The 25173-nt window shown below is 44.9% G+C and overlaps 1 protein-coding gene across 1 annotated transcript in view; it reads right to left on the reverse strand.

Annotated features, from left to right (window-relative positions):
* The window catches only part of BBS2 (Bardet-Biedl syndrome 2), a 353876-nt gene that overhangs the window by 248306 nt on the left and 80397 nt on the right, over positions 1 to 25173 (reverse strand). The window contains exon 4 of the mRNA XM_078670690.1: positions 3944 to 4069. Within this exon, the coding sequence (XP_078526816.1) occupies positions 3944 to 4060 (117 nt within the window). The 5' untranslated portion in view covers positions 4061 to 4069. The remainder of the gene's footprint in view (positions 1 to 3943; positions 4070 to 25173) is intronic.

Here is a 25173-nt window from a genome sequence, read left to right on the forward strand (position 1 = left end):
CAGAAGATTCTAAGACATGCAGATGAATATACGAGTGCCTCTTTGGAGAAGTAAGTGGGTGAGTACTGGTATAGGTCTGCGAATGTGTAGGTAAGTGGCTGTGTGGGAATGTGAGTGGGCATACAAGAGATTGTATGGGGGTGTGAGAGTGGGTCTGTGGATGATGTCATCAGTGATGTCACTGACCAGGTCATGAGTGAGTTGATGGACCATGTCATCAGTGATGTAATATGTGAATTCATAAGCAGTGCATTGCAGGGGCGTATGGTATACTTAGCTCAGGTAACTATAATAGCTGGATTTCTACTGTTTTGTACAAGTGAAACCTGGGCCTAACTATATAACATCCCTGTAACCTTTGGAGATATATATATATATATATATATATATACACATACACATATCACTTCTACAGCCCTGTAAGCAACAGTCTAATGCAGCCCGAGCTACAAGCCTTAGTAGAAAGAGGGACAGTTCATAGATCAAAACAGTTCCCATCAATGAGCGATTTACTGGCACCAGTGATGCAAGGGCCTTGGCACTGCCGAGAAGCTGAAACAAAGTAATACACTGCTGCATACCAAACACAGTTTGTCACTTCTAAATCAATGGGCATTTGCTATAGCGGCTAAGAAACGGACAAAGAGAACATGTTCTCTTCACGGCCAAAAGAACAGGCACAGGGCAGCCCATACTCCAGGCTTCTGGTGTTCTTTTACTTGTTTCAGTAAAATGTGAAGCAACAATGTTTACAATAAAACTCGTATCTAACTTCGGATATCACATTCTGGGTTTCTAGCAATGTGCTCGGCTACTGACATCCCAATGGACCTTGGATTACTCTATAACAGAGGTCTTGAACCTGGAGGCGGACCACCCGAAGGTGCCTGAGTTGATTTCAGGGGGCACATGCTGAAAGCAATGCTGTGTTTTAGTAAAAAAAATAGACTGCCAGTGAGTCAACTCTGTAGTAAGCCGTCATAATATATATATTTTTTAATAAGACGTGCCCTGACTTGGGAGTCAGTGTAAAATGTGATGTGGAGATGTGTGTAGGTGTAGGTGTGTGTAGGTGTAGGTGTAGGTGTGTGTAGGTGGAGATGTGTGTAGGTGTAGGTGTGTGTAGTTGGAGATGTGTGTAGGTGGAGATGTGTGTAGGTGTAGGTGGAGATGTGTGTAAGTGTAGGTGTGTGTAGGTGGAGATGTGTGTAGGTGGAGATGTGTGTAGGTGTAGGTGTGTGTAGGTGGAGATGTGTGTGTAGGTGGAGATGTGTGTGTAGGTGGAGATGTGTGTAGGTGGAGATGTGTGTAGGTGGAGAGATGTGTGTAGGTGGAGATGTGTGTAGGTGTAGTTGGAGATGTGTGTAGGTGTGTTTAGGTGTAGGTGGAGATGTGTGTAGGCGTAGATGTGTGTAGGCGTAGGTGATGTGTGTAGGTGTGTGTAGGTGTAGGTGGAGATGTGTGTATGTGGAGATGTGTGTAGGTGTGTGTAGGTGGAGATGTGTGTAGGTGTGTGTTGGTGTAGGTGGAGATGTAGGTGTAGGTGGAGATGTGTGTGTAGGTGGAGAGGTGTGTGTGTGTAGGTGGAGAGGTGTGTGTGTAGGTGGAGAGGTGTGTGTGTAGGTGGAGAGGTGTGTGTGTAGTTGGAGAGGTGTGTGTAGGTGCAGATGTGTGTAGGTGTAGGTGGAGATGTGTGTAGGTGGAGAGGTGTGTGTATGTGTGTGTAGGTGAAGAGGTATGTGTGTAGGTGGAGAGGTGTGTGTGTATGTGTGTAGGTGGAGAGGTGTGTGTGTGTAGGTGGAGACATGTGTGTGTGTGTAGGTGGAGAGGTGTGTGTGTAGGTGGAGAGGTGTGTGTGTGTGTAGGTGGAGAGGTGTGTGTGTGTAGGTGGAGATGTGTGTGTGTGTAGGTGGAGAGGTGTGTGTGTAGGTGGAGAGGTGTGTGTGTAGGTGGAGAGGTGTGTGTAGGTGGAGAGGTGTGTGTAGGTGGAGAGGTGTGTATATGTGTGTAGGTGGAGAGGTGTGTGTGTGTAGGTGGAGAGGTGTGTGTAGGTGGAGTATATATATCTCACAAAAAACTTGCCCAAATCACTTAGTGGATATTTGTACACTTTACTGGAACCAGGCAACCGACAGCATGATTTTCTATTTTTTTTTTTACCGAGGAGCAGGGTGGAGCATAAAAAGGTTGAAGATCTTTGCCCTAAAAGGACCGAATAGCACAAAAATGTAAAATAATACGTAATGACATATGAAGTCATATAGAAAGAAGCAGACTCAGTTTCTGCAAGGAAACTGTTACCATCATCAATGCTGCCTCTACACATGCCTCGTGAGTACACACCACTAAACACATATGTCATATCTCCCTGTGCTTGATTACATATGGCAATTGTATTTATATGCTTCAAGCATGTCTCTAAAAATAAGGACAGATGCGCTAAAATAAATATTTACTGCGCAAACGGTGATGATCAGGTCATTACCATTAGTTTCTAAGTTGCCTGCATTTCTATATTCCAGCTCTCAAACACAACAGGAAAGAGTAGAAGTCTTACAATGCACGTGTCAATTCACACTACATAAAAAACGTGGGGTCTGTCCACTGGTTGATGGCTGAAGGAGACGGAGGAGTACTTGACAGCAGGACTCCAGTCACAATTCGAAGCTAGAAGTATTTTACTCCTTGCTTAGGGAGGCAAGGAATACAAGGTTAGGGTGAATAACAGGGCTTCTTTCCCAAATACTACTTATGAAGGAAACCAGAAAGTCAGAACATGAAAGAAGAATGTCATCTATGTTACAGTATAATTGACAGTTTGTTACATATGCCCTTCATTGATGTCTGAAACTATAATACTGTTGTTAAAGTTCCATTTCTAATACAAAGAGTACTATTATACTTCTTGCTTCAAAAATTCAGGAAAAATAAGACAAAAGAAAGGCGTGGCTTCTTCTCTATCAAGCAAGGTAAAAGGCCTATCCATAACCAGATTCAGGGACTTTTTCATAGTTTACATAGCTTTTTACTATTTACTTTACTTTTTCATAGCCTTTTCTCTGGTGGTCCGCCCTTTGGTCTCTCGAATGTCTCTCCCTAGCTACCTACACCCCTCTCTCTGAGCCTCTAAGTTGTTCTACTTCCTCAAAGTGACAATCCTCGAGAGCTGGGCTCTTCTGTTTTGTCAGGCTCCTATTCTTGTGTTCTGAATGCTCCATCTGCCTCCATCCCTTGCTCCTCTCTTTACCACCGTGTTCCACTTCCTTCTGCCCCTTCCCATGCTCCCACCTTCTAGGACCCAGTTCACGGGTCATCAATAGAGTAGGCCATAGTGAAGATCGCATTCAGTTCCATCTTAGACTGAAAGTGTGACCAGTGACCAGCAGAATTGCACTCAATGCATACAAGGACTGAAGCCCTGAATTGCAGATTTGATGCATTTCTTGAGGGCTTATGGAGGTCCAAGACTTTGAAAGCTGCACATCATAGGCTGGTCTATCATGGCAAGGGTCAGATGGAGGAGGCTCTGCCAAGCCCTACCCACCCATACATGGGGCATATGTAGCATCCCCATACATATCGAATCTGATGCTATTGGACTGCTCCTTCCATGGCCTAGTCCGGTGGCCCCGTGGACTGCCGTATCCACTGCATGCTCTGTTGGACCTCATGGTCGCTACCTCGTTCTATTATGTAATCTACCCATCACCCATATCTCACATCCCAACTCGAAGGAAGCTCGTGACTCCATGAAGTGACTGCAACTTTCAATTACAACAACAGAATATTTTCATTTTAGGGTTGGTGTTGATTTAGAAAAACAGTGACTCTAATAGGTTGAGGCTTAAGAGAACCCCTTCTTTTAGCTCAACCTTATTTTTCAAACAATTTAATACACCCCCGGAGTGAAAAAGAAAAAAAAAAGAAATCAAGAAACGGGTACCTTGCCGGCCTGAGTGGCAGCTGTAAGGCATGGATGCACACCGTCATATTTGCCAACAGTAACCATTCGGGGATTGATTTTGTGGTTCAGCTTCAGGGTAAATATTGGCACAAGCATGGTCGAGTCCTGCAGAAAAAAAACATAGTCAAATCTTTAAGCTAGGCTGAGCAGGCCACATTCAAGTTAGCATAGAGAGAAGTAAAATCTGAGCACAGGAAAACCAACAGCAAATGTATAAGATTTCAGATTTACGATATTTTTGGACAAGGCAATCCTAAAAGGCACAAAAACTTCAATCGCACACATTTGCATATATTTGTTTTTCTATTTGTTCCTTTTTTCAATCTTTCGGTTTTCAGTATAAGTATAATGGACTTCCAACTCCTCGAAGGATATGTCTTGTATGTTTTGTTTTATCAACTAATGTTTATTATCGAGAAGAGTCAAACGAACAAGGTGTCAGTTGCACCAATTTCGCATGACGCTTTACCCATTGAAATGCTGTAAAGACATTCAGGAATACTTAATAATTGGAGGACGACCCCATGTAACAAAATTGTATGTTCTTATTGAAAAATAGTGACATGGATGAGGAATTTAAGGTGGATCTGGTCTGAATGGAATGAAGAAGAAAAGTCACTGTGCTGTTGAAAACGAGGCCTAGTACAGAGTGGATGGTGAACAACATACAAGAGTGTTTACTGGACTGGATCTAGTATAGGAAGAGCCAAGGAGACTAGCAAAGACTGTAGCTCGAAGCAAAGTGAGGAATGGAACAGAGCTACCTACAGGGGAGCGCTTTGAAGAACAGCCAATCAGCCTCCAACCTGGAGTCCTTTCTCCAGAACTCTGGGAGGGCAGACATCTTAAGAATGGCACTTTGTGAGCTCATACTCCCTCTCTGAACTCAGTGCATTAGAACCCCATACATTGTGCATCAGAACCGGGAGACAGAAAGAAAAGCTGGAAAATTGGCACATTGGTGACTGAGAACAAGGGATATCACCCCTCATGTGGCTAGATTCTACTCTCTCCTTCGATCACCACACCAGGACGGTGGCGGGAAAGTGCTTTGGCAAAATGAAGGGCCTTCGGAAGATCTTAGATGTGTTCCCGGTAGCTGTCAGGAAAACCCTAGTCCACGCACTTGTCACCTCTCGCTTGGACTACGGGAATGCACTATACATAGGCGCCAGTAAAAAGAGCGTGCAAAGATTACAATACATCCAAAACGCCGCCGCCCGCCTGGTCCTGATGCTTCCTAGGAGAACCTCATCCAAAAATGCCTGAACTACTCTTCACTGGCTCCCAATAAGGGGAAGAATTTTATTCAAGGCCCTATGTATTAGTCAACGGATCTTGTCGAGGAAAGGCCCAAAGTACCTGCACAACCTACTTTCCCCCTACACTCCAACCAGGGCCTTGCGTTCCCAGGGCTCAGGGCTGGTGCAAGTCCCAGTAATAAAAAGAATGAGAATGGGAGGCCGTTCTTTCCGCTATCTGGCAGCAAAACAGTGGAACGCACTTCCCCTTGAACTTCGGATGGAACAATCAGATAAAATATTTAGGAAAATGAAGACATGGCTCTTCCAGACATAGAGCCCTTGGGCTTTCTGCCTGCCCTTTTCGACACTTCTCTGTAGCTCCCTCATGCCGCAGCGCAGGGACACACTAGTTCGTGTAACCAGGAGCTTTACAAACTCATTATTATTTATTTTTTTTATTTTAGGTGTGATTGGGTGATATTCATTCCTCAGTGCTACTGGGACCTAGGTCACTGCACCAAGCTGTAGGGGGCACTTTGATCTATGTATTAGTAGTGCTGGGCGAATCACTGTAAGCTCGAGCCCGGCTCTGCCTCAGCTCGAGGTCCTGTTGGAACCTGGAGCCCACAGCGAGTTGAGCTTTCATGTGGCCTCTACCTGCCAGCCACCCTCTGCTCTGTTACGACCAGAGCTGCTGACTTTGGAACTTGGGAACATGTTCTAGACTCAGCGTCGGCTCAACATCCTGTGATTCTGGGCAAACACTTAACGTTCCAGTGTCTAAAAAAATAATGTTACCTCGTATAAGGTAACTGATGCCATGTAAAGCACTTCAATACCTTAGGGTCCAGTTGACGCAATATAAAAACTGCTGGAAATTGCACAAACAGGTAAAAAGCAAACATTAATATAAAAAGGAGAGGCAAACGGATACTCGTTTGGTGGCTTATTCTTAGATAGTGAAATCAGGAAACTTGGATAAATTACGTCTTCTCCCCTAATATTGTGTAATCTTAGGGACACATTTTATTTCACCAAAACTCCTTTTTCTTCATAATCGCGTACAAAAGCACATTATACCAGCTTAAAACCTATTGTGTTTGATTTAATAGACAATAATGTTGCTCAATGATGATCTGAGCTACATACAGGGTTTGCACAACTGACTTGCCTCTTCACTAATGGCACTGTCACTTTCATGTTTAAAATCGCTTTTAATAAACACTTCGCAGTGCGGTACTCTTAAGGGACATATTAATTGCAAAGTTTTAACTTGTTAAAAAAATAAGCCTTTTGAAAACGTAAAGAGACCATCATATTTTACGCGACATTTGTAGTATGATTTACATACCAAACATTTTCTGGGCTCGGATCATGCACGGACTCCAAGAGCCATCCCCAGACCTTTGGCTCGGCTCTCTGCTAATATGGTGCAATAAAGGGTTTAGCTGCCACTATCTCTTCCCATTTGCGCAGCACAGGCCGGGAGAGGGGCCACGAGCAGCCCTCACACCGGCGGAAAGGGAGCGGGTGGAAGACCACCTGCGGGGTTTTGTGCAGTGCAAGCGAATTTTATTACCGGGGCGGTCGGCAGGCCACGGAGTCCTGGGCCCACCGCTCGCGAAGTGGGCGCGCGCAGCGGCAAGTCGTCGGAGACGATCCTGGTGGCACTGCCCCTCACCCTCAAGCACTGCCTGCCTCTTGCTCCTCCAACATGGCGGAGGCCGCGAACCCTGCATGGCCACAATCCCCGCACTACTAAAGATACCTGGGGCAGCGTGGCTTGCGTGCCATTTCCAAAGAGGGTATAAATGAAGGCATGTTACTATTTAGAAGAGTAGTACTGGGAAGGGGATGAGACTCCAGAAACGAAACACGTTGACGGATAAGCTTTTGTGTGCAAGTTCCATTTGCGTGGGTACATGAAGCTAGAAATGGCAAAACAGCCCGTCCTTTGCAGAATGGGGAGGGCGTGTTTTTCTTTCTCCCCTCTTCTCCATTGGCTGGAATTTAAACAACGGGTGTGTTTTTGACTGTTGTTTACCATTCCAGCCAATGGAGAAGAGTGTAGAACAAAACTAAAAAACACGCCCCGCAATCCGAAAAGGACGGGTCTTAGATGGAGAGAATGACGTAACTGAGACCTCTTCTCCAATGGCTGGCCGCCGTTTAGGAGGCCAGCCAATGGAGAAGAGGGGCGGGGATTACCCTCACTACTCAGAGTCATTAAATCTCACCAGCGAGACTGCGCATGTGCGCAGCCTACGCTAGCCAAGACCTAAAAATTATGCTTATCCCCACCATGATCACTGCTCCACACTGATGGGTTCAATGAGGATTATGGAGAAGTCATTATATCTGAGTAAAAATGCCTATTTTATATGTTTTTGTGCTATTACTGCACACAAATCAGTGATATAAAACCCATGCAAAACAAAGAACCATAAAATATGGAAAATATTTAACGGTTGCTGCGAAATACAGATTTTGTCATCCTAATGATAGCCCATAATCACTGTGCAGAGAATTACCATTGTCCAGGCTGCTAGGATTATGAAGGGTGGATGACCAAGGCTAGCGAAATTATGCAGCAACAGAATAAACTGGCACATTGTCGCACGGTATCATTTTTACTAGTTTAATCTATAAACAACACTTTTGGTAAAATCTGCAAATTTTGGAAATTAAGTATAAATACAATAAAACCATAATTATGTGGTAAACTCTGCAGCCACAGATTCACATAAATCCACTTACCTCACTATTGCCTATTGTTTTATCAAGGTTTTATTTGGGACAGGTAATCAAAAACAAACGTTCAAACGTTCAAAAAGTCACTGCTCATTGCTGTCTGCACATAAAAAAAACAATAACAAAAAAAAACAGCTTGCAATATAAAATAAGCATTTGCAATGCAATAGGTCTCGCATTTTAGAAACTTTGACCTCTTGGTATGGTAAATGACGCCTTTTATTATTGCAGGTTTTTTAAACACATAAATAAAAGGCATTGTCATTTACAATGCCAATAGCTCAAAATCTCGCAATTGCGAGACCTATTGCTTTGCAAAATGCTTGTTAGAGTTGGAAAACATTTATAATCTTCTAAAGTACATTACAAAGAGCATTTTGCAGTCGTAAACTCCAAATCAGGGTGTTTGCAACCACAGACATGCTTTGACTATCTTGAGCTTAGAGAGGTAAGAATGTTTTTTTAAAGTGGCTCCTGTTAATAAAAGGATATAAAAATAAATTGGAATTATGCCCGATTGTTACACTGGGCTCTTTCTTAACAGAAAGGTGCGTTTCCAGAGGCCATGGAATTATGCCCGATTGCTACCCTGGGCTCTTTAGCAGATAGTGTACTGTCCTAAAGAAAAAAGCCAGATGCTCAAAGAAGAAAATATCCTTTTAGTATGACATAACTTGAAATTTTCAGTAGTCCATGGTCAAGAGTGAGAAACTTCTCTGGCTATTTTGTCATTTACATAGCATGCAATCTGTTATTGTTATTTTATTGCAACACACGTGGTAGGTAACCCGTGATGAATTTCCATTCAGTTCCGAGATAATCACATCAAGTATTCCTTTGCTATTGCCTTCTGGGACCTGCAGTTTTAAGCTTCATTATCAACAAAAACTCAGGTTATGATTGTAAACAAAAAATAAGACTGGAGATGACAGCATTGCACCACTTTTCATCTTGGGCTACTAACATTTGGTAAACAGGAGTCAAGCACACGTTATACATAAACACACTGCAAAGAAATAAAGGTCATATAAGGGTAAAAAAAATATATATGTTGCATACATACAAGTGTTCGCCAACACAAAGCCTATGTGTGACTATTGCCAGTGTCGGTGTTATAAGGAGGCGGCCAATAAGAGGGAGTCAGAGCTGCACTGCATACAACAAATGCCGGGGATTGAGACGCCACGAGCAAGTGCTGTTTCTCTAGACAGCTTTTGTCCGTAATTAGTCCGGTTTCCCAGCTTCAAGTACTGTACCTACACCATTACTTCAGAGAGCGTGTGTTGGATAAAATCCGCTAGACCAGGTACCCAAAAATGCATACATCCAGACCCTGTAACCAAACCAGGCGCCTTAGCTCTTCAAACAAAACGGATTCTTTCATTCTCCAAGCCCGAGGCAGCACGGAAAGGCATCTTTTTTTTTTTTTTTATGCAGAGTTTTATATAGCGCAAACTTGACCCGAACTGAATCAGGTATCAGAGCGCTTTACATAGCACCAGTTACGTTACATGAGGACACACATTCATTTTTGTTAGGCACGATAGTCTGTGAAACACCCCGTGAAGGACCCCTTACACTAATTTGTGCTCTTAGCACGATATACATAACCTGTGCTCACTGAGGCCGACTCACTGGCCTTTAACAAAGGCTTTCCCTAGCATGTCGTGGCTGCAGGAAGAGAAACGTAATAAAGAAAATAGAGCTTACAGACTTAAAAACACCTACCATGTAACAACCGAAATAAAAGGGCCAGTCGCCATGGGAGGTTCCAAATGAAGACAAGGCGGTACTAAGGAGGGACTAACAAGCCTCTTTACGAATCAGAAGCCAACATTTACAAAGGGCAATGACACAAGTCAATGAAAAATATGGGTGGATAGTGGGTGGGGCTTTCTATGCCCTAACCACTACAACAAGTCTCGCAGAGCGGCGCATGCGCGCTGACTCTAGGCTCGACCTAAAAATACAAAACTGGTACCTTATTTTTGTCATCTCAGGGTTCTGGTTCCATTGAAAAATTTACAGTGCCAAAGTGATCATCAGAACCCCTCAATGACAACACTGGACCAGATTACACAGCTACCCCTTTATGTATCCTCTGTATGTACTTAATGTTAAACCACTGTGTATATGCAAATAGATCAACCTCAACCTTAAACGAGAGGCGTTATCAGGGTGCAACTCATGCATAACACCTGAGTAGCAAAATAATTCGCATTAGGTCTATTCACTAGACAGCATGTTAATGTTATGTTAATGTTAACGGGATTTGTAAAGCGCACGAATACTCGGGGGTGTCTTGGCACTGAGAACACAGTAAGCCAGATCAAGTTTCTAATTCTGGAGTAGGCAGGTTTTTAGTCCTTTCCCGAAGATAGTGAGGGAGCTAGCGCTTCTGAGCTCACCTGGAAGAGTGTTCCAGATTTAGAGGTGCCATTTTGAAAGTTGCGGCCACCACATTCTGGGTACTGTCAAGAGTCTGGCTCCTGTAGAATGGAGGAATACGGCAAACTGGCTATGTTAAAATGCGAGTGTTCACAAGAAGTGGTGAAATCGAATGTATCTTGTTTTCACAATCTTTATTTTCATTTTAACCAATCAGGTCAGGCATATAGACACAAACAGTATCAAGCAGAGGTATTATGGACACAAGACACAAAGTTGACGAGATACATGGCTTTCAGACATCACATCAATCAGCAAATAAGATTGATCCATCCAATGGATCCCTAGACGCTCTCCCAGTCATATAGTTCATGTTCCAGTCTTCCCAACCTAGTTCACAACAATATTTTAGGAGGAGTGGTTGTGTGTTGCTAGGTAGGCATGTATTGAAGTCCATATATCTTTAGGTTGGGGGGGGGAATTAGTTAGATACATCCGCATTTTCGGAACATGTGGTGGGTCGGGGATTCACTGGGCGGATCTTGGGACTGTCCTTGCTTTCCAGTTCATGGTCACCCTTCTTTTAAGGAGCAACAGGGCTAAGGCAACACATTTGCAGTAGGTTTTCGCCACATCTTTGACATACCCCATCAGTGCCATCACTGGTGTTACAGTCAAATCTGGGGTGGTCATTTCCTGTAGCACGTTGGCAAGCTTCTGCCAATAGGAACGGACTCCGGGACATGACCCGGCCATGTAGATAAATCCCAAATCTGGAGTGGCACAGCGCCAGCACGGAAACTGCTGAGAGGCCATATCACAACACAGAGGCTGGGGTGTAATAAACTGAACCAGAGCTGGATAAATCTGAATCGACCATTGAAGGAAACCCTTTTGATCTGGTCACAACAATATGTCCACTGTACATTTTGTTTTGGTCATGCCCCAGTTCAAGTTCCCACATTTCCTTCATGGGGAGTGTTGGGTTTCATAACAACTGCATAGTGGGGTTGTACAGACGAGTGAAAAACTTGAAGAGCATGGAGTTAGTAATATGCAGCATAAATCGCTGCCACTCAGCGCGCTCCGCTGGGTAAGATGGATAAAGATATTTTAGGGAGCATTAGAGAAGCTAGTAGGTTAGTGCGTGTAAGGGATTGAAGGGTTCAGCTTTCAGATAGCACTGCTCGCAGTGTGCAGTGTCTTTATGCCGTATACTGGCTAAGTGTTAAAAATAAACTGCCAATGAAATCATTTCATTGCCATTTTACTTTTCACCAATGCGTGCCTCAGCAGTCAACCTTCCCCCGAGCCAGGAGAAACGGGGTTGTGTCCTCCGCTGCCGATTGGCAGCATGGAGGACTGGAGCAGTGGCTTGACTGGATGCTCCAAAGTGCACACGTCACTTTGGCCAGCAGTCTTGCACAGGCTTAAGTGACGTGCATACTTTGAAGCTCTCTACCCAGCTGTCTTAAACAACTGGGTGAACAGCAAGCAAAGGCTTACAGGACCTGAAGGAGCGTTCAGCCAACCCACTCCATCCAATCCTAGCGCTTCTCCAATGATGGTTAACAGAATGAGAGCAGAGTCTTGATTGGTTTGGGGAGCTCTTCGTTCTACAGACAAACTGCAGAAGAAAATAGAGGAGGATGTGCAGCCCGTGGGTAAATACCATATAATTTAATTTAATTGATATTAAATGTGTAATGTATGTCATTTAGCTTTATGTTTTGGTTTTGGAAAGAGGCGTATTTATATGGGCTTTTGGAGGGAGGGGTTGTTTTAGTTTGGGCTTTTGGAGGGGATGGGTTGTTTAATTATGCTGTTTGTGAAGCAGTGGGTCACTTCGTTCGCCCCCACACTTTCAAAGGATACCAGCCGCCCCTGCATAAAGCGATTATTAGCAAATAGTTCATCAACAGTGTGCATAACTTTTGTTTGTTGTAATTTCTGCTGCACTCCTACATCAGTTGTAAAGGGCAAGTTGGCATTATTGTGTAGCAGGGTGTGTGGTGAGTATCTTTCCCTTGCACCGGTGAGATTAGCGAGACTGCACCAGGACAACTCAGTGAATTTGACGGTATGCATTTCCTCCTTAGGTCGTGTCTGGTTCAGTTGGGCAACATGTCGTAGAGGGGGCGGAGCAACCAGCCCTGCTTCTAGGTTCAGGCATGGGGTGTGCCTTGGATCATGTATCCAGTGATGGGTGTACTGAGCTTGGGCTACCAGTTTTTCATAAGGGACCTAACCTGTTCAAGGAAGGATTTGTTTAGGGAGTCGGAATGTTTTAAAAACGGAAGAGCGGCATAGGGAGGATTACCATCTTCTTGAGACCAATTGTGACCGCCACAGAGAGCGGGAGCTTGATCCATCTCTTAACTAAGTCGGAGAACTTGGAAATATAGCGGCCTTAATTTTCCTGAATTAGTACAGTTATGTCCGCGTGGTACCCAATGCCAGATATCTCACTATTTCGGTTTGCTATTGTAGAAGGAAGGATAATACAGGCTGGTGAGTGATATTAATATAGGTTATGTTATACCATTTTATAAAGCGCACAGCTGCCCCAGCAAAGGGGCGTCCCATCTCTGAATTTTGTCAAAATAATTTGCAATCCGAACAGTTTGAAAAATTACATTATTTAATCTATGAATGGAGATAGGTTTGACAATGGGTTTTTCACAATGTGCTGGATGTCATTGGCGTACATTAATAATAGAAGTTGGCATGTACCTATTTGTATGCGTTGGTGACAGTGATGTTCTCAGAGTATTCATATCAAAGGTTCTATTACAATGGTGAAGATAATGGGTGGCAGGGGACAACCCTGCCTTGTCCCTCTGCTTATCAGGAAGCAAGGCTTTAGCAAAGTGTTCACTTTAATCCTAGCTCGTGGCCCAGAGCAATTTAAACCATGTACATACTCCCGCGCTCTTAAGTATCGCAAGTAAGTTAGGCCATTGGATAGAGTCAAAGGCTTTAGCAATGTCCAGAGATGCAGGAACACATATTTCAGGATCTATTTGGTGAGTAAGTGCGAAAAACGTAAATCATCAGTGGACCTGCCCGGGATGAAAAACAAATAGTCTGGTTGGACAAGCACCGGTAGTATTATTAGAAGGTGATTTGCGAGGACTTTGGCTAGAATTTTATTATTTACATTTATTAGTGATAATGAGCAGTATAAGTTGCAGAGGTGAGGAGGGTGGGGGGGTTGCCCAGCTTAAGTAGAGTGATGACAGTGAGTTTATTTAAAAAAAAATCTTTTAATTAACATGATAAATCAAAGAAAAACACCAGGTGACTTCAGCAGTTTTACACTTGTCAATATACCTTTCCATAGGCACAGAATATTGAATACAAAATGGATATAATGGATCCTGGAGATTCTAGCACCTCTACTTCTGCTGGAAGTATCGGGGGGTGCAAATATCTCCACGGTGTCGGTTCCAGGCCTCCCATGCCTATCCCCACTTCTCAGGGCAACCTCTGGCTACATACACAGACCTCTCCCTCAACATGCACCAATCTAAGTCTTCTGCCCATTTCGCAACCAGGGGTGGCTGATTGGCTCACCACAACTGTGCTATGTTTCGTTTCGCAACCATACATGCCAATGTCACCCATTGTTTCCGGTACACATTCAGATCTGTGGGTTCCCAAACGTTTAATATGCACCTGCGGGCCTCCGGCAGTATCACCACCCCAAGGACATCTCGCAGAGACTCATAAATCTTCACCCAGTAGTCCTGGACCCTAGTACAGTGCCACAAAATATGCATAAAGGTGCCAAGCTCCCCGCAACCCCTCCAACAATCCCCACTCAGCCCTTGTGTACCAGACGCGGCCCAGTGACATATGACCTATGCTAGATCTTCGGCTGTACTAGTCTGAGCCTCATCTGTATCGCTACCACTCTCGGAGAAGAGACCGCCTCCCTCCAATCCTCATCGTCCAGCTCAAACCCCTCTTCACTCCAATGTGCCCTAAGGGACGTCAACAGGTCCTCCATATTATTTACGATCTTCCTATATATTAGAGATATAGTCTTCTCTCGGAGGTGCCCGTCCAACACCCGGTCTTTGAGAGGGGAAGCGTCGGGAAGCGCCGTGTCTCTGGGGATATGTGCAAGTAGAGCATGCCTGACCTGGAGGTAACGGTAGTGTTCATTATCATGAAGGCTGTACAGCTGCTTGAGAGAATCAAATGTGTTCACCGTGTCCTTCCCCCATACGTCTTTGATCTGCGTGATCCCAATAAGATCCTATTTGTCGAATCCCTTGGATTTCCACAAGCTTCCCAGCTTCTCTGAACTCCATAGGGGAGTGGCAGGTGTAAGTTTCCTCTCCCATCCAAGATGTCTGTTGGCCGTGTGCCACACTTGCACTGCGTGCGCCGTTATTCCTATCAGAGGAAATCGGCAAGGCCTGGCATACAGAGCCCTGGTAAAGTCGTTCCCTGGCACCGGCCAGCGATCCATTGCGTAGCCCGGATCCCCAGGGGGCCCATACACGATTTGGTTCACTGCCGCCAGGTGGGAGACCCAATAGTACTTCCGTAAGTCCGGAAATCCTATCCGCCCCATCATACCAGGGATGAGTGAGTTTAGTGAATGCAATTCGGGGTCTACCGTCCCAGAGAGCTGTCTCTGAAGGGTCTCTATTTCCTTAAAATAGGATGCCGGTACTGGGTCCATTGTGTTCTGGACTGCATATAAGAATCGAGGATGGGCCATCATCTTGAAAAGCACTGCTCTGCCCAGGAGGGAAGAGTGGAAAAGCCTTCCAGCGCTCCACATCTCTCCGAAGACGGGTCAAAGGGGGTTCCAAGTTGTTAGCATATCTTAACTTTGCTTCAAGCGTGATAGAAATACCGAGGTACCTAAACCCCGTTGGCTCGATCTGTGTTGGGCAGGCCTGCGGTATTACCCGTGGATCTCCCCTAAGGACGAAAAGCACCGATTTCGGCCAGTTTATTGCGAAACCGAAAAACCTCCCGAATATAGCCAGCACATCCAGAAAGCAACTCAGGGATCCCCTAGGTTTGGGGAGGTAAAGCAGGATATTCGTCGGCATATAACGAAATTTTGTCCTCCCAGCCCAATGTCCACCACAGGCCTCGCATCGTGCGGTCCCATCGGACCCATGTCGCCAAGGGCTCAAGAGCGAGGGCAAACAGCAGCGGTGACAAGGGACATCCCTGCCTCGTGCCTCTAGCGAGAGGAAAATCAGCAGACTTGCGATTATTTACGACAACTCTAGCCAGTGGATTGGCATACAGTAGACATACCCAGCTATCAAACTCCGAACCGAAGCCCATCTTCCCCAGCACTGCAAATAGGTAGGGCCACTCAACTCTATCAAAAGCCATGGTGGCGTCCAAGGACACCAATACTGTCGGTTCCTGGATCATTGAGGACCTGCCCAGTATTCCGTGGAGCCTGCGCAAGTTGAGAGCTGTGTTACGGCGGGGCATGAACCCAAATTGATCCGGGTGTATTAGGGTGGTAATTACCTTAACCAAACGTGTCGCTAGCAACTTCGCCAGGATTTTGGGCTTGGCGTTTAACAGCGAGATTGGTCTATATGAGTAACAAAGCATGTGGGGTTTACCTGCCTTGTGGATGACCACAATCTTAGCCACCCTCTGGTGATACAGGAGCTGGCTCCTCTCTCCACTCTCCAAGAACATAGACCGGACGAACGGGCGAGTTTATTAGCACTTAGTTTATACAATTCAATCGGAATTCCGTTCGGGCCGGTGGCCTTCCCGGAGTGCACCCCCCTGATGGCCTGCGCCAATTCATCATCCGTAAGGGAGGAGTCTAAATACTCTCGGTTTTCGTCCAAGAGCACAGGCATCTGGATATCTCTAATCATGACAGTGGGTTTCTTGATTGTCAGAGGGAGGATGCCACTCTAGAATGCTTTGCTATAGAACTCTAAAAGTATTAGGGTAAGCTCTTCTGCGTAGGTTTTGTAAAATTCCACTGGGAGCCCGTTCCTGCCCAGGGCAGGGCAGTTTCACATAGATCCTATGATCCCTCTGATTTCTCCCACTGTGATCAGCTTGCATAGGGGTTCGCATTGGTAGAGCTCCAGCCACGCCACCATCGCCCTATTTAGGAAAGCATAACGTCAAGTGCAGAGTTGTTAGTTTTTGTTGTATGGAATTCAGAATAGTAGATTTCAAACACATTTCCGATCATCGATGGGGTATACTGGGGTATGCCATCTGGGGTATCTATCCTAATTATGTTTGATTCTACCCATGGAGGGCGAATCGGTCCCATCAGCTTTTTCCCTGGTCTGTCCCCCTTCCCATACTGAGTCCATCTGTTGTGCGTTTTTTTTTTAGGAATTTAACCTATCTCAGTCTCTTTCCAAAAATCCACACCTATTAGGTTAAGGGCTTCTAGCCTTGTCTGCTCTAGTTTACCATCTTTTTCAGCTAGCTCAAGGTTCCTTCTTTCAGACTCTAATTTGGTGAAGAGTGTTCATAATAATTGGAGTATGCCATAGACTGCAAGATGCATTCACCTCGGTTAACTGCTTTCAAGGCGTCCCATACCCTGGCCATAGTGGAGACCATTTTCCTACTGATCTCGAAATAAAAAAAGAATAGCCACTCTAATCTCCGATGTGCATACCGGATGAAGCAATTCTGAGGGTGCAGTCCCCAGAAAACCCTGAGAGTGGGTTATGGATGGGATTTGCTAGGTGAGCTTGACTGGTGAGTGATCAGAAAGGGTTCTCAGAAGGTATGCTAATGAGCCAGTCCAATTCTGGGAGTTCCCTGGAGCCCACGCATTAGTCCAGTCTAGAGTGGAGCTGGGCACCTCTGTAAATTATGAGTGGTATTATGTTGATGTGTGGGGTAGAGGTCCACCAGCTCAAACTCTGCCATAATATCTAGGGATCTGGTCCGGGTGCAGTGTGCCTGGCGTGCTGCAAGTATAATCTAGCTCAGGTTGAAGGGCAATGTTCAGGTCTCTACCCCATATAACAGTGCAGGGGGGTTGTTACAAACATCAGAGAAGTATTTAGGGTCATCGATGTTCGCCCCGTATATGTTCAGTAGTGCAATGTGGACATTTCCCAGCACACCTTGCATTCTTAGGCAGCATCCCTGGTCATCTGCTATGTGAGTGAGAGGTTTAAAATGTGTGTCTTTTTTTTTTATCTACAACCACAACTCCGGTTGTTGGGGCAAGATGGCCGTCGCGAGGCTGTGGTGAGAAGTCGCTCCGGACCTCTCCTCCCCTGAGTCACCCAGATGGCAGGAAAATAAGCATTACCATACTCCTCTATGGATTTGAGTAGCTGGCTCCAGAGAGGACCCCACGAGTACCGTCCCAAATACCCAGGGGTAAAAAACCAACTCAGCCGACTTCTCCAAAGAGCACTGGAGCTGAGTGCAGTGCTCCGCGATCAGTGGACCAGGCTGGCAAGGATGACTACCCGCCTTCTCAAAGACAAGGAGAAGGCAAAGATGCAGCAGGATACTATATCAAAAGTACAAGCGGCAAGTGGAAAAAGCGCTCTGGATAGCGCGAAGGGGGTCAGAGGCGATGCAACCCCAGGAGTACATCAGCAACATCGAGGGCCTGGCGCCATAAGAAAGGCAATCCCTCCGACACAAAAAATAAAGAAAATAGAGAAGGAGAAAGCCGAGAAACCCGCGATGGCAGAGATGCGGGTAAAGCGCGAATCAGCAAAGGCGCCGGCATCCAAGAAAGATCACCCTTCGGACTCTACGAATGAAGATAGCATAACCACGACAAAACAAGGCATGAATAAGGGGAGAGACGCAGGTCTGAGGCAGCCTACCTTGTTGGAAGCGTTTACTCCAAGGAGAGGTTCACAGCCGGACACAGACCCTGCCGCCCGCAGAAGCGTCCTCGAGGACGCAGCAACCGAGGAACCAACAGAGACGGACGCTCAATGCGTGGAGATAGTGGTTGCTCGGCAACACAGAGACTCAGCAGCAGCACTCGTCGACACAGGCAATGGAAGCGGCAGCAGAGGCGGAGAGGGAATGGGAGCTGAGGCGGAGGCTCCGAAGGTAGTGCAATCTGCGGGTCAAAAAGTCAATGTTAATGTGCAAAGGCAGGTTGAAGGGGCTAGCGAAGACATAGCTCCCGCTGTATTGATTACCCCCCATAAATCCAGCTTAGCAGGCAGCGCGGACATGCTGGCAGCGTTAAACCAGCTGGAAGCTGAAATGCACATTAAAAATCTAAAAGACAGAAACAATTTACCAGAAGCAGAAAAGACTGTAAATCCAGGCACTGAGAGTAAAAGCGCTGAACTGGAGAAAAGAGAGGGAGCCTCACTGGAGGGAGATTGTTTCTTTTCGGTAAACGAGGATATTGGCACCTCTCAGTCTAGTAATGAGGCTTCAGAGGGGTCGGAGGAAGATGTAAGTTCTGGGTCAAGTTCATCTGTGAAAGACAATACACAGAGAAGGAAACACCCAAAGGGTAAAAGATATGGAGTAGGGGGTAGGAGACTCGATTGGGACTACTCTGCTTCATCCCAGACTTATGCAGAAGAAGGTACCCCTCAGGCCTCCGGGAATACCCATAATCCAACTCAGGATATGGCCCCCTTTGACACGATCTGCTCTACTCTTAAACAGATGCAAGGGGAAGCAAGGTCGGAAAGCCGAAGGGCTAGACAGGACTCAAAGAAAATTCAAAACTCACTCAGAAAAGTCAACAAATTATACGAAGGCCTCAGTGTAAGAGTGACTGAGGTGGAGGCTCGGACTGGAAAACTAGAGGATGATATTGGAGGATGGCAGGACTTTAAAATGGAGCAAGAGAAGCTGTCAGTTGACCTACAATGGAAGCTGGAGGATTTTGAGAACCGCCAGAGGCGGAATAACATACGCATTTTGGGAGTAGAGGAAGGTGCAGAGGGAGATGACATTATGCAGTTCATGGTTAATCTGTTGAAAGGAGCTTTTCCCGAATCACAGTGGGAGTGGGGGCGAGAGATACAACGTGCACACAGATTTCCATTTACTATCAGGAAAAACCACGGGGATAAGAGACTGGCAGCTCAACAGGTCTTGCCCAGAGCCATTTTGATCTACGTCGGGAATTACCTGCTCAGAGAGGAGATAATGGACAAGGCCAGACCAGATAAGAAAAGATCGTTTGAGGGAGTCACTTTCTTTGCCAGACCGGACTTCTGCCACGTAACGGTGGAGAGAAGATGGAGGCTTAGGCAGCTGATCAAACCCTTTCAGGCTCTGGGCTCTGAGGCCTTTCTCTTGTTTCCAGCTAAACTTAAAGTGGTCACAAGGGGTAGAATAAACATTTTTCAATCCGAGGTAAAAGCCCAGCAATACTTGGAGGAGATCAAGGCACAGAAAGGGAGCTGAGAAGTTTAAAAGAGGACAAGGAAAGGAATGGCAGACTCTGGTGTGCAATGGGTTGGAGGGTTGGAGAGTTGGTTAAGCAGAATGGATTGCTCTTTGCAAATGAATAGGGAATTGGCACAGAGGAGTATATAGCACTTGGGGTGTTGGGTCCAGGGGGGGGAGGGGAGCGATATCCACAGACTGCGGCTGCTACACATAGGTCTGCCGGACCTATTTGCCTGTAAAGGGGGGGAGGGGGGAGGGGTCCAGAGCCAGGGGAGGGCGGGAGTAGGGGGGGAAGGGGGGGCAGAGAGGGTTAAAAAAACAACAAAAAAAAGAGTGAAACTATGGAAGAAACAGCACAAAAAAACACACTTCAGATCACAAGTAAAGAATTCTTATTGGTATTCAATAATGGAAAGGATGAGACCTCACGATACATATCAGGTTTTCTATGAGAATAAAATCTTTGACAAGGGACGGTTCGCGGAGTTGGGCAAAATAACCGATTTAGGTAAATGACCTGTAGGATAGCTACTATTAATGTGTGCGGTCTGAATGATTTGGGGAAAAGATTAAAGGTGGCGGCCTTACTTAGGACACTCAAGCTGGATCTGGTCTGCCTTCAAGAAACGCATGTTGAAGCTCCCAAGAGTTATATAATGAGTCAGCTAGGGTTCTCGGTATTGGCAAATACTACGCAAGGGACAAAACACAGAGGAGTGGCGGTATTAGGTAGACCCTCTGATGTGGTAGTAATAAGGAAGTTAGAAGATAAGTGGGGAAGATGGGTTATAATAGAAATAAAATTTAAGGGGGAAAAATGCACTATAGTCTCTGTGTATGGGTCTACGGAAGATGACCCAGACCTCTTTCAATTCTTAGACACAGAGCTGGCACTGTGGCCTGAGCCAATCATATGCTGCGGAGATCTTAACATTCATGATCCTACTAGTTCATTTGGTCAAATTGGGGCCATTTATACAGGAAGAAAAAAGAGAACTCATAGGGCATTATCAGCTATGGTAGTAAATAACTCTTTAGTAGACCCATGGATAAAAATAAAACCAAGTATCGATAGTAGTACATTCTATTCGGCCCCACATAAAGTACTTGTTAGGTTGGACTACTTTCTGATCTCACACTCCCTGCTATCAGAGGTACAGATAGAGAAACAGCCTCGAATTGTTTCAGACCACAGTCCCTTGGTTTTAACGATTAATCTGGGTCAGGCACAAACAAAGGATAGACAGTGGACTTTTGACAGAGCTCTGCTGAAAGATGAAGGCTATAGGGGTCATATGACAGGATGGATTAGATCATATTGGGAAATTAATAAAGATTCAGCCCCAGTGGGTGTAGTCTGGGATGCCTTTAAGGCAGGAGTACGGGGAGAAACAATGACGTATGTGTTCTCAGCACAGAAAAGAACAAGACTCAAAATCAGCGAAGTGGTACAAAAACTGATAAGGGTGGAGGAGGACTTGGCGCAGGCTTTAAGAAACAGGGCACCGATAGAAGATCATCTGCTAAAAATAGTGGCACTCAGGGCAGAGGTGACGGAGAGTATCTCTAAAAAAGCAGCAGAGAATTATCTATCTAAAAGAGAGGATGCTTACGAGCTGAGCGAGAAGATAGGTCATCTTTTGGCAGTACGTACCAGGCAGAGACTAGCTGCATCGGATATTGTCCAGATTATGAATGAGAACGGAACTTTGGTAACTGAAGTAGATAGAGTGAGAGAGGTATTTAGGCAGTTTTATGAAAAATTATATACCAGGGATAGCACGGGAACGGTGGGTGAGTTGGAAAATTATTTAAGGGAGGATCCCGATCCAGGTCTGACGGTAGATGAGAAAGACAGCTTGGATTCCCCCTTTGTTCTAGAGGAATTTATCATGGCTTTAAGCACGCTCCCGGCTGGTAAAGCAGCCGGACCGGATCAGATCCCGGTGGAGTTTTACAAGGTCTTTTATCAAACAGTGGGTTTGGAAATGTTCAATGTCATGATGGAGGCACAGAAAGGCGATAAAGTACCCGAGACATGGGGGGAGGCAGATATTATTGTTATTCTAAAAAAAGGGAAAATTCCAACACTCCCAGGGTCATACAGACCTATCACACTGTTGAATGCAGATGCGAAGATATACTCTAAGATCATAGCGACAAGACTGGCGGGAGTAATAGAGGGGTTGGTAAGCCATACTCAGCATGGTTTTATTCCTGGCAAAGGCACAACGCAACACACCAGACAAGTTATTACAGCATTTGACGCAGCAAATGGCATGGGGGACCCTCTCGCAGCACTATTTTTAGACGCCGAAAAGGCCTTCGATAGAGTGTCCTGGGAATATCTATGGCGAATATTAAAATGGAATGGATTTGGAAATAGTTTTGTAACTGCAACAAAGACACTTTATAAAAACCCAACAGCAAGGATTAGAGTAAATAGAGGCAAATCACTAGCGGTTATGATTGGGAGAGGAACTAGACAGGGCTGTCCTGCATCACCATTATTATTTGCTCTTTACCTAGATCCCTTGATAAGGAAAATTGAAAGCAATATAAGAATCCCCCCAGTAAGGTTGAACGGATGCGTAATAAAGACACTAGCTTACGCAGATGACATTGCTATCTTGACTCCTAATCCTAGCATGGCCTTAGTGGAAATTGAGGCTGAAGCTCAAAGATTCGGGCAAATATCTGGTTATAGCCTGAACAGCTCCAAAACCCAAATTGTATGCAATCAACATAGCGCATTTACTGATCAAAGAGTTGTAGACTCTGCTATATACCTGGGGGTCGCAATCACATCTAATTTGGATGAGTTGGTACAGAACAATCTTGCGCCACTCATGTTAAAAGTCAAGTCCGATCTAGTACGTATGAATAATTTGCACCTGTCATTAGTAGGCTGCACCAATGTTATAAAAATGTTAATTTTACCGAAATTTTTGTATTTGTTTAGGACAATACCTTTATTTTTTGAACTAAAATGGTTTAATGATCTGGAAAAAATTCTGAATAGATTTATTTGGGCCCATGGCAAGACTCGAAGGGCATACCGCTTTATGTCCCTTCCCCGAGAGAAAGGAGGGTGGGGGGTGCCCGATTTCAGATTGTACTATTGGGCATCTGTACTCCAATATATGCGGGGATTGATAGGGGGGGGAGGTGTAGACGTTAGAACATTGAATGACTCATCCAGGATATACTCTACTGTGTTGGGACCGGAGGTAGAGAACTCCTTCCTCAAATGTATTGATTTTGCGTATTTTAAAAGAACTAGGTTCAAGACAGTACAAGCTGTTACTAAGGTTTGGATTGCAGTGATGAAAAAACTTGGGTTGGGCCGATACAACTGGTATACGAGGTTATATAAAAACATCTCTCTCCCAAGGCAGATCTTCGGCGATACTACAATGGCAGGCTGGGTGGAAAAAGGGATAGTTCAGCTTGGAGATGTGAGGAATATGGAAGGGATGCTTCAATTCACGGAGCTAATGACCAAATTTGGGTTAGATAGGAGGGACCTTTTTAAATTTTTTCAGCTAAGAAGCTTTCTTGGGAATAAGCAAGGTGGAAGTATAGGGTTTGCTAAAGTAGAAATCCTCGAGAAAATAAGATTGGGGGGAGACTGCTCAATACGGAGCTTTTATGCAGAACTGGTAGCAAGTAAACCAGATGACATGGATAAACATGGTGAAAAGTGGGCAGAGAGGCTAGAAGGGGAACCCTGCTGGTTTAAGGAGTCGCTGGACTTAGGGCGTACTCTCCTGTGCTCAGCTCCGCTGCAATCGCAGCAATATAAAACACTTTATTCGCTCTACTTTACCCCTGCAAAAATAGCAAAATGGGGGGGTACTACAGGCACTACATGCCCAAGATGCTCCGCCCCCAATGCAGATCTAATACATCTATTTGCACTATGCCCACAGATAAAGACAGTGATAAAGGATATAGAGCAGTTTCTGGATACCACTCTTAATATCCAGATTACTTTAAAACCTCCAGAAATACTCCTCGGGATAGCTACAGATACGAATGTTATGCAGAGAGAATTCATCTTTGTTGCAATGGCTGTTTTTAGGTTATGTCTAGCTAGGGCTTGGTTAGATAAAAACCCCCCAGGAATGCAAGTTTGGCTATCGAACTTGTTATCAACCTATAACTTGGAAAAGAACATATACGCTCGGAAAGGTAGGAAAGGGAGGAGCTTGGGGTTAAGGATATGGGATCCTATAATAAGCTGGAAAGAAGGACTGGATTTGTGAGACTTGAACAGGTCATGACATGGCAAATGAAATAAGTAAATAACCTGAGTAGATGCTGATATGTTGCTCAATGAATTCTAAACTGCCTTTTCTTTTTTTCTTTTTCTTTTTTCTCTTCTTTATTTTCTATTATGTATGATGTAATACGATAATTGAATACAATGGATGGTTGAAGAATCGATAATGAACTGTGTAAATTGTGCAATGGTTTAAATAAAAATATATATAAAAAAAAAAAAAAAAAATACAACCACAACTCCTCTATAGTAAGTATAGTATGTGAAATAGCAATAAGAACTCCATCTATTTGTAAATTTACTTTTGGGAGAGTTTGCTGTCTGGGTCTCTTGGACTAATGCTATGTCTCTCTTGTTTCTGGTGAGATAAGGAAGATCAGAAGTGTTTTGAGGGATCATTTATTCCACAAGTATTCCAGGCCAATACTCTTAATCTGGGAGATTGCAAGTCTGTTGGTGAGTCGTCCGGCAAACATTACTTATTTGGCTGTCGTGGGCCATCTGCAGTAGTGCAGATCTGCACAGTGACCTTGCTGCGTCATGTAGTACCCAGAAAATATGGCTAACTACTTTGTCGCCCTCCCACAACGAACCCCACCCACATCGAGACCAAACATCTTGACGGATCAATTACAACCCTGAAACACAATTGGTGTATATAATGCTTAAACAGAGTTACTCAGTACAACAGCATGATAAACATTCCTCAGCTCTCTGAGGGCGGTAAGAGGTGGTCTTGCAAGCAATTCAGTTCGAGCTATATTGAGTACATAATGCTATGTGGTACGATGGTTGGTGAGTGCACGCACTTATAAGGCTCAATCGTCAATGGAGTCACTAGGTCTGCAGTCCAAGAGCGTGATATCGGGTCCATCACCCACCAGTTACTCTAGGTAGTGGCGCCCCCTTAGGATATTATGGAGAGTATCAAACCTGAACCATGCCTGGAGGAAAAGTGAATATTTGATAGTAGGTTCCATGTGCACCAACATAGTTTCACATTCATCCCAATTCTGCAATGCAATCTCCGATTGGCTACGCTTGGCCATAATTCACTTTCAAGCATAGCTATTTGCCATTTCACTACCACCAGAGAAAGGCTGGTAAACATGCTAGTGGCTTTCTTGTTTCTAGCAAGTGAGTAGACACACAATAAGCAGACCTCT

This window comes from Lissotriton helveticus, chromosome 12 (genome assembly GCF_964261635.1).
Source record: "Lissotriton helveticus chromosome 12, aLisHel1.1, whole genome shotgun sequence".
In the NCBI taxonomy this organism is placed as follows: Eukaryota; Metazoa; Chordata; class Amphibia; order Caudata; family Salamandridae; genus Lissotriton; species Lissotriton helveticus.